At 57.5% G+C, this 9,788-nt stretch overlaps 1 protein-coding gene across 1 annotated transcript in view; it reads right to left on the bottom strand.

Moving 5' to 3' along the window:
* LOC132386988 (chloride channel protein-like) overlaps positions 1 to 9,788 on the bottom strand; it is a gene marked incomplete at its 5' end in the record, with an annotated part of 88,710 nt that overhangs the window by 4,114 nt on the left and 74,808 nt on the right. The window contains one exon of the mRNA XM_059959346.1: positions 1 to 82. This exon is cut by the window's left edge and continues 3 nt beyond it. Within this exon, the coding sequence (XP_059815329.1) occupies positions 1 to 82 (82 nt within the window). The remainder of the gene's footprint in view (positions 83 to 9,788) is intronic.

Raw genomic sequence — 9,788 nt, 5'->3', positions numbered from 1 at the left:
AGCTCCCATGAACTGTCCAGCCCCAGGAGGGAAACTAATAGTTGCGAGAATTAACGTCAAAACTGTTGGGTAAATAAGTTTCCTGAAAGGTAAACAAAACAGAGAATAACCACAAGTAATTGTACACTGACCGATGTCTCTCTGTCCCTCTCTCTCGGGGGGAGATCTGTACACTGACCGGTGTCTCTCAGTCCCTCTCTCTCGGGGGGAGATCTGTACACTGACCGGTGTCTCTCAGTCCCTCTCTCTCAGGGGGAGATCTGTACACTGACCGGTGCCTCTCGATCCCTCTCTCTCGGGGGGAGATCTGTACACTGACCGGTGTCTCTCGGTCCCTCTCTCTCAGGGGGAGATCTGTACACTGACCGGTTGTCTCTCAGTCCCTCTCTCTCTCGAGTGGAGATCTGTACACTGACTGGTGTCTCTCAGTCCCTCTCTCTCAGGGGGAGATCTGTACACAGACCGGTGTCTCTCAGTCCCTCTCTCTCTCAGGGAGATCTGTACACTGACCGGTGTCTCTCAGTCCCTCTCTCTCGGGGGGGAGATCTGTACACTGACCGGTGTCTCTCAGTCCCTCTCTCTCAGGGGGAGATCTGTACACTGACCGGTGCCTCTCGATCCCTCTCTCTCGGGGGGAGATCTGTACACTGACCGGTGTCTCTCGGTCCCTCTCTCTCAGGGGGAGATCTGTACACTGACCGGTGTCTCTCAGTCCCTCTCTCTCTCGAGTGGAGATCTGTACACTGACTGGTGTCTCTCAGTCCCTCTCTCTCAGGGGGAGATCTGTACACAGACCGGTGTCTCTCAGTCCCTCTCTCTCTCAGGGGAGATCTGTACACTGACCGGTGTCTATCAGTCCCTCTCTCTCGGGGGGAGATCTGTACACTGACCGGTGTCTCTTAGTCCCTCTCTCTCAGGGGAGATCTGTACACAGACGGGTGTCTCTCAGTCCATCTCTCTCAGGGGAGATCTGTACACTGACCGGTGTCTCTCAGTCCCTCTCTCTCGGGCGGAGATCTGTACACTGACCAGTGTCTCTCGGTCCCACTATCTCAGGGTGAGATCTGTACACTGACCGGTGTCTCTCCATCCCTCTCTCTCGGGGGGAGATCTGTACACTGACCGGTGTCTCTCAGTCCCTCTCTCTCGGGGGGAGATCTGTACATTGAAGAGTGTCTCTGGGTCCCTCTCTCTCAGGGGAGATCTGTACACTGACTGGTGTCTCTCAATCCCTCTCTCTCGGGGGGAGATCTGTACACTGACTGGTGTCTCTCAGTCCCTCTCTCTCGGGGGGAGATCTGTACACTGACGGGTGTCTCTCAGTCCCTCTCTCTCGGGGGGAGATCTGTACACTGACCAGTGTCTCTCGGTCCCACTCTCTCAGGGGGAGATCTGTACACTGACCGGTGTCTCTCAGTCCCTCTCTCTCAGGGGGAGATCGGTACACTGACCGGTGTCTCTCAGTCCCTCTATCTCAGGGGGAGATCAGTACACTGACCGGTGTCTCTCAGTCCCTCTCTCTCGGGGGGAGATCTGTACACTGACCGTTGTCTCTCGGTCCCTCTCTCTCAGGGGGAGATCTGTACACTGACCGGTGTCTCTTAGTCCCTCTCTCTCAGGGGAGATCTGTACACAGACGGGTGTCTCTCAGTCCCTCTCTCTCGGGGGGAGATCTGTACACTGACCGGTGTCTCTCAGTCCCTCTCTCTCAGGGGGAGATCTGTACACTGACACAGTGTCTCTCAGTCCCTCTCTCTCGGGGGGAGATCTGTACATTGACCGGTGTCTCTGGGTCCCTCTCTCTCAGGGGGAGATCTGTACACTGACCGGTGTCTCTCAATCCCTCTCTCTCGGGGGGAGATCTGTACACTGACCGGTGTCTCTCAGTCCCTCTCTCTCGGGGGGAGATCTGTACACTGACCAGTGTCTCTCGGTCCCACTCTCTCAGGGGGAGATCTGTACACTGACCGGTGTCTCTCAGTCCCTCTCTCCCAGGGGGAGATCTGTACACTGACTGGTGTCTCTCAGACCCTCTCTCTCAGGGGAGAGATCTGTACACAGACCGGTGTCTCTCAGTCCCTCGCTCTCAGGGGGAGATCTGTACACTGACCGGTGTCTCTCAGTCCCTCTCTCTCAGGGGGAGATCTGTACACTGACCGGTGTCTCTCAGTCCCTCTCTCTCAGGGGGAGATCAGTACACTGACCGGTGTCTCTCAGTCCCTCTCTCTCAGGGGGAGATCTGTACACTGACCGGTGTCTCTCAGTCCCTCTCTCTCGGGGGGAGATCTGTATACTGACCGGTGTCTCTCAATCCCTCTCTCTCAGGGGAGATCTGTACACTGACCGGTGTCTCTCAGTCCCTCTCGGGGGGAGATCTGTACACTGACCGGTGTCTCTCAGTCCCTCTCGGGGGGAGATCTGTACACTGACCGGTGTCTCTCAGTCCCTCTCTCTCGGGGGGAGATCTGTACATTGACCGGTGTCTCTGGGTCCCTCTCTCTCGGGGGGAGATCTGTACACTGACCAGTGTCTCTCCGTCCCTCTCTCTCGGGGGGAGATCTGTACACTGACGGGTGTCTCTCAGTCCCTCTCTCTCGGGAGGAGATCTGTACACTGACCGGTGTCTCTCAGTCCCTCTCTCCCAGGGGGAGATCTGTACACTGACTGGTGTCTCTCAGACCCTCTCTCTCAGGGGAGATCTGTACACTGACTGGTGTCTCTCAGTCCCTCTCTCCAAGGGGGAGATCTGTACACTGACTGGTGTCTCTCAGACCCTCTCTCTCAGGGGAGATCTGTACACTGACTGGTGTCTCTCAGTCCCTCTCTCTCAGGGGGAGATCTGTACACTGACCGGTGTCTCTCAGTCCCTCTCGGGGGGAGATCTGTACACTGACCGGTGTCTCTCTGTCACTGGCTCTCCGGGGGAGATCTGTACACTGTCCGGTGTCTCTCGGTCCCTCTCTCTCAGGGGGAGATCTGTACACTGACCGGTGTCTCTCAGTCCCTCTCTCTCAGGGGGAGATCTGTATACTGACCGGTGTCTCTCAGTCCCTCTCTCTCAGGGGGAGATCTGTACACTGACCGGTGTCTCTCTGTCCCTCTCTCTCAGGGGGAGATCTGTACACTGACCGGTGTCTCTCAGTCCCTCTCTCTCGGGGGGAGATCTGTACACTGACCGGTGTCTCTCAGTCCCTCTCTCTCAGGGGGAGATCTGTACACTGACCGGTGTCTCTCAGTCCCTCTCTCTCAGGGGGAGATCTGTACACTGACCGGTGTCTCTCATTCCTTCTCGGGGGGAGATCTGTACACTGACCGGTGTCTCTCTGTCACTGTCTCTCCGGGGGAGATCTGTACACTGACCGGTGTCTCTCGGTCCCTCTCTCTCGGGGGGAGATCTATACACTGACCGGTGTCTCTCAGTCCCTCTCTCTCGGGGGGAGATCTGTACACTGACCGGTGTCTCTCAGTCCCTCTCTCTCAGGGGGAGATCTGTACACTGACCGGTGTCTCTCAGTCCCTCTCTCTCAGGGGGAGATCTATACACTGACCGGTGTCTCTCAGTCCCTCTCTCTCGGGGGGAGATCTGTACACTGACCGGTGTCTCTCAGTCCCTCTCTCTCAGGGGGAGATCTATACACTGACCGGTGTCTCTCAGTCCCTCTCTCTCGGGGGGAGATCTGTACACTGACCGGTGTCTCTCAGTCCCTCTCTCTCAGGGGAGATCTGTACACTGACCGGTGTCTCTCAGTCCCTCTCTCTCAGGGGAGATCTGTACACTGACCGGTGTTTCTCGGTCCCTCTATCTCAGGGGAGATCTGTACACTGACCGGTGTCTCTCAGTCCCTCTCTCTCAGGGGAGATCTGTACAGTGACCGGTGTCTCTCAGTCCCTCTCTCTCGGGGGGAGATCTGTACACTGACCGGTGTTTCTCGGTCCCTCTATCTCAGGGGAGATCTGTACACTGACCGGTGTCTCTCAGTCCCTCTCTCTCAGGGGAGATCTGTACAGTGACCGGTGTCTCTCAATCCCTCTCTCTCGGGGGGAGATCTGTACACTGACCGGTGGCTCTCAGTCCCTCTCTCTCAGGGGGAGATCTGTACACTGACCGGTGTCTCTCAGTCCCTCTCGGGGGGAGATCTGTACACTGACCGGTGTCTCTCAGTCCCTCTCTCTCAGGGGGAGATCTGTACACTGACCGGTGTCTCTCAGTCCCTCTCTCTCGGGGGGAGATCTGTACACAGACAGGTGTCTCTCAGTCCCTCTCTCTCAGGGGAGATCTGTACACTGACCGGTGTCTCTCAGTCCCTCTCTCTCAGGGGGAGATCTGCACACTGACCGGTGTCTCTCGGTCCCTCTCTCTCAGGGGAGATCTGTACACTGACCGGTGTCTCTCGGTCCCTCTCACTCAGGGGGAGATCTGTACACTGACCGGTGTCTCTCCGTCCCTCTCTCTCAGGGGGAGATCTGTACACTGACCGGTGTCTCTCAGGGGGAGATCTGTACACTGACACAGTGTCTCCCAGTCCCTCTCTCTCGGGGGGAGATCTGTACATTGACCGGTGTCTCTGGGTCCCTCTCTCTCGGGGGGAGATCTGTACACTGACCGGTGTCTCTCAATCCCTCTCTCTCGGGGGGAGATCTGTACACAGACCGGTGTCTCTCAGTCCCTCTCTCTCGGGGGGAGATCTGTACACTGACCAGTGTCTCTCGGTCCCACTCTCTCAGGGGGAGATCTGTAGACTGACCGGTGTCTCTCAGTCCCTCTCTCCCAGGGGGAGATCTGTACACCGACTGGTGTCTCTCAGACCCTCTCTCTCAGGGGAGATCTGTACACTGACCAGTGTCTCTCAGTCCCTCGCTCTCAGGGGGAGATCTGTACACTGACCGGTGTCTCTCAGTCCCTCTCTATCAGGGGGAGATCTGTACACTGACCGGTGTCTCTCAGTCCCTCTCTCTCAGGGGGAGATCAGTACACTGACCGGTGTCTCTCAGTCCCTCTCTCTCAGGGGGAGATCTGTACACTGACCGGTGCCTCTCAGTCCCTCTCGGGGGGAGATCTGTACACTGACCGGTGTCTCTCAGTCCCTCTCTCTCAGGGGGAGATCTGTACACTGACCGGTGCCTCTCGATCCCTCTCTCTCGGGGGGAGATCTGTACACTGACCGGTGTCTCTCGGTCCCTCTCTCTCAGGGGGAGATCTGTACACTGACCGGTGTCTCTCAGTCCCTCTCTCTCTCGAGTGGAGATCTGTACACTGACTGGTGTCTCTCAGTCCCTCTCTCTCAGGGGGAGATCTGTACACAGACCGGTGTCTCTCAGTCCCTCTCTCTCTCAGGGGAGATCTGTACACTGACCGGTGTCTATCAGTCCCTCTCTCTCGGGGGGAGATCTGTACACTGACCGGTGTCTCTTAGTCCCTCTCTCTCAGGGGAGATCTGTACACAGACGGGTGTCTCTCAGTCCATCTCTCTCAGGGGAGATCTGTACACTGACCGGTGTCTCTCAGTCCCTCTCTCTCGGGCGGAGATCTGTACACTGACCAGTGTCTCTCGGTCCCACTATCTCAGGGTGAGATCTGTACACTGACCGGTGTCTCTCCATCCCTCTCTCTCGGGGGGAGATCTGTACACTGACCGGTGTCTCTCAGTCCCTCTCTCTCGGGGGGAGATCTGTACATTGAAGAGTGTCTCTGGGTCCCTCTCTCTCAGGGGAGATCTGTACACTGACCGGTGTCTCTCAATCCCTCTCTCTCGGGGGGAGATCTGTACACTGACTGGTGTCTCTCAGTCCCTCTCTCTCGGGGGGAGATCTGTACACTGACGGGTGTCTCTCAGTCCCTCTCTCTCGGGGGGAGATCTGTACACTGACCAGTGTCTCTCGGGTCCCACTCTCTCAGGGGGAGATCTGTACACTGACCGGTGTCTCTCAGTCCCTCTCTCTCAGGGGGAGATCGGTACACTGACCGGTGTCTCTCAGTCCCTCTATCTCAGGGGGAGATCAGTACACTGACCGGTGTCTCTCAGTCCCTCTCTCTCGGGGGGAGATCTGTACACTGACCGTTGTCTCTCGGTCCCTCTCTCTCAGGGGGAGATCTGTACACTGACCGGTGTCTCTTAGTCCCTCTCTCTCAGGGGAGATCTGTACACAGACGGGTGTCTCTCAGTCCCTCTCTCTCGGGGGGAGATCTGTACACTGACCGGTGTCTCTCAGTCCCTCTCTCTCAGGGGGAGATCTGTACACTGACCGGTGTCTCTCAGTCCCTCTCTCTCGGGGGGAGATCTGTACACTGACCGGTGTCTCTCAGTCCCTCTCTCTCAGGGGGAGATCTGTACACTGACACAGTGTCTCTCAGTCCCTCTCTCTCGGGGGGAGATCTGTACATTGACCGGTGTCTCTGGGTCCCTCTCTCTCAGGGGGAGATCTGTACACTGACCGGTGTCTCTCAATCCCTCTCTCTCGGGGGGAGATCTGTACACTGACCGGTGTCTCTCAGTCCCTCTCTCTCGGGGGGAGATCTGTACACTGACCAGTGTCTCTCGGTCCCACTCTCTCAGGGGGAGATCTGTACACTGACCGGTGTCTCTCAGTCCCTCTCTCCCAGGGGGAGATCTGTACACTGACTGGTGTCTCTCAGACCCTCTCTCTCAGGGGAGAGATCTGTACACAGACCGGTGTCTCTCAGTCCCTCGCTCTCAGGGGGAGATCTGTACACTGACCGGTGTCTCTCAGTCCCTCTCTCTCAGGGGGAGATCTGTACACTGACCGGTGTCTCTCAGTCCCTCTCTCTCAGGGGGAGATCAGTACACTGACCGGTGTCTCTCAGTCCCTCTCTCTCAGGGGGAGATCTGTACACTGACCGGTGTCTCTCAGTCCCTCTCTCTCGGGGGGAGATCTGTATACTGACCGGTGTCTCTCAATCCCTCTCTCTCAGGGGAGATCTGTACACTGACCGGTGTCTCTCAGTCCCTCTCGGGGGGAGATCTGTACACTGACCGGTGTCTCTCAGTCCCTCTCGGGGGGAGATCTGTACACTGACCGGTGTCTCTCAGTCCCTCTCTCTCGGGGGGAGATCTGTACATTGACCGGTGTCTCTGGGTCCCTCTCTCTCGGGGGGAGATCTGTACACTGACCAGTGTCTCTCCGTCCCTCTCTCTCGGGGGGAGATCTGTACACTGACGGGTGTCTCTCAGTCCCTCTCTCTCGGGAGGAGATCTGTACACTGACCGGTGTCTCTCAGTCCCTCTCTCCCAGGGGGAGATCTGTACACTGACTGGTGTCTCTCAGACCCTCTCTCTCAGGGGAGATCTGTACACTGACCGGTGTCTCTCAGTCCCTCTCGGGGGGAGATCTGTACACTGACCGGTGTCTCTCAGTCCCTCTCTCCAAGGGGGAGATCTGTACACTGACTGGTGTCTCTCAGACCCTCTCTCTCAGGGGAGATCTGTACACTGACTGGTGTCTCTCAGTCCCTCTCTCTCAGGGGGAGATCTGTACACTGACCGGTGTCTCTCAGTCCCTCTCGGGGGGAGATCTGTACACTGACCGGTGTCTCTCTGTCACTGGCTCTCCGGGGGAGATCTGTACACTGTCCGGTGTCTCTCGGTCCCACTCTCTCAGGGGGAGATCTGTACACTGACCGGTGTCTCTCTGTCCCTCTCTCTCAGGGGGAGATCTGTACACTGACCGGTGTCTCTCAGTCCCTCTCTCTCGGGGGGAGTTCTGTACACTGACCGGTGTCTCTCAGTCCCTCTCTCTCAGGGGGAGATCTGTACACTGACCGGTGTCTCTCAGTCCCTCTCTCTCAGGGGGAGATCTGTACACTGACCGGTGTCTCTCATTCCTTCTCGGGGGGAGATCTGTACACTGACCGGTGTCTCTCTGTCACTGTCTCTCCGGGGGAGATCTGTACACTGACCGGTGTCTCTCGGTCCCTCTCTCTCGGGGGGAGATCTATACACTGACCGGTGTCTCTCAGTCCCTCTCTCTCGGGGGGAGATCTGTACACTGACCGGTGTCTCTCAGTCCCTCTCTCTCAGGGGGAGATCTGTACACTGACCGGTGTCTCTCAGTCCCTCTCTCTCAGGGGGAGATCTATACACTGACCGGTGTCTCTCAGTCCCTCTCTCTCGGGGGGAGATCTGTACACTGACCGGTGTCTCTCAGTCCCTCTCTCTCAGGGGGAGATCTATACACTGACCGGTGTCTCTCAGTCCCTCTCTCTCGGGGGGAGATCTGTACACTGACCGGTGTCTCTCAGTCCCTCTCTCTCAGGGGAGATCTGTACACTGACCGGTGTCTCTCAGTCCCTCTCTCTCAGGGGAGATCTGTACACTGACCGGTGTTTCTCGGTCCCTCTATCTCAGGGGAGATCTGTACACTGACCGGTGTCTCTCAGTCCCTCTCTCTCAGGGGAGATCTGTACAGTGACCGGTGTCTCTCAGTCCCTCTCTCTCGGGGGGAGATCTGTACACTGACCGGTGTCTCTCAGTCCCTCTCTCTCAGGGGGAGATCTGTACACTGACCGGTGTCTCTCAGTCCCTCTCGGGGGGAGATCTGTACACTGACCGGTGTCTCTCAGTCCCTCTCTCTCAGGGGGAGATCTGTACACTGACCGGTGTCTCTCAGTCCCTCTCGGGGGGAGATCTGTACACTGACCGGTGTCTCTCAGTCCCTCTCTCTCAGGGGGAGATCTGTACACTGACCGGTGTCTCTCAGTCCCTCTCTCTCGGGGGGAGATCTGTACACAGACAGGTGTCTCTCAGTCCCTCTCTCTCAGGGGAGATCTGTACACTGACCGGTGTCTCTCAGTCCCTCTCTCTCAGGGGGAGATCTGCACACTGACCGGTGTCTCTCGGTCCCTCTCTCTCAGGGGAGATCTGTACACTGACCGGTGTCTCTCGGTCCCTCTCACTCAGGGGGAGATCTGTACACTGACCGGTGTCTCTCCGTCCCTCTCTCTCAGGGGGAGATCTGTACACTGACCGGTGTCTCTCAGGGGGAGATCTGTACACTGACACAGTGTCTCCCAGTCCCTCTCTCTCGGGGGGAGATCTGTACATTGACCGGTGTCTCTGGGTCCCTCTCTCTCGGGGGGAGATCTGTACACTGACCAGTGTCTCTCGGTCCCACTCTCTCAGGGGGAGATCTGTAGACTGACCGGTGTCTCTCAGTCCCTCTCTCCCAGGGGGAGATCTGTACACCGACTGGTGTCTCTCAGACCCTCTCTCTCAGGGGAGATCTGTACACTGACCAGTGTCTCTCAGACCCTCTCTCTCAGGGGGAGATCTGTACACTGACCGGTGTCTCTCAGTCCCTCTCTCTCAGGGGGAGATCTGTACACTGACCGGTGTCTCTCAGTCCCTCTCTCCCAGGGGGAGATCTGTACACTGACCGGTGTCTCTCAGTCCCTCTCTCTCAGGGGGAGATCTGTACACTGACCGGTGTCTCTCAGTCCCTCTCGGGGGGAGATCTGTACACTGACCGGTGTCTCTCTGTCACTGTCTCTCCGGGGGAGATCTGTACACTGACCGGTGTCTCTCGGTCCCTCTCTCTCAGGGGCAGATCTATACACTGACTGGTGTCTCTCAGTCCCTCTCTCTAGGGGGGAGATCTGTACACTGACCGGTGTCTCTCAGTCCCTCTCTCTCAGGGGGAGATCTGTACACTGACCGGTGTCTCTCAGTCCCTCTCTCTCAGGGGGAGATCTGTACACTGACCGGTGTCTCTCAGTCCCTCTCGGGGGGAGATCTGTACACTGACCGGTGTCTCTCAGTCCCTCTCTCTCAGGG

This window comes from Hypanus sabinus, unplaced genomic scaffold (assembly GCF_030144855.1).
Source record: "Hypanus sabinus isolate sHypSab1 unplaced genomic scaffold, sHypSab1.hap1 scaffold_1452, whole genome shotgun sequence".
NCBI classification, from domain to species: Eukaryota; Metazoa; Chordata; class Chondrichthyes; order Myliobatiformes; family Dasyatidae; genus Hypanus; species Hypanus sabinus.
This window is presented reverse-complemented; position numbering and strand designations above follow the sequence as displayed.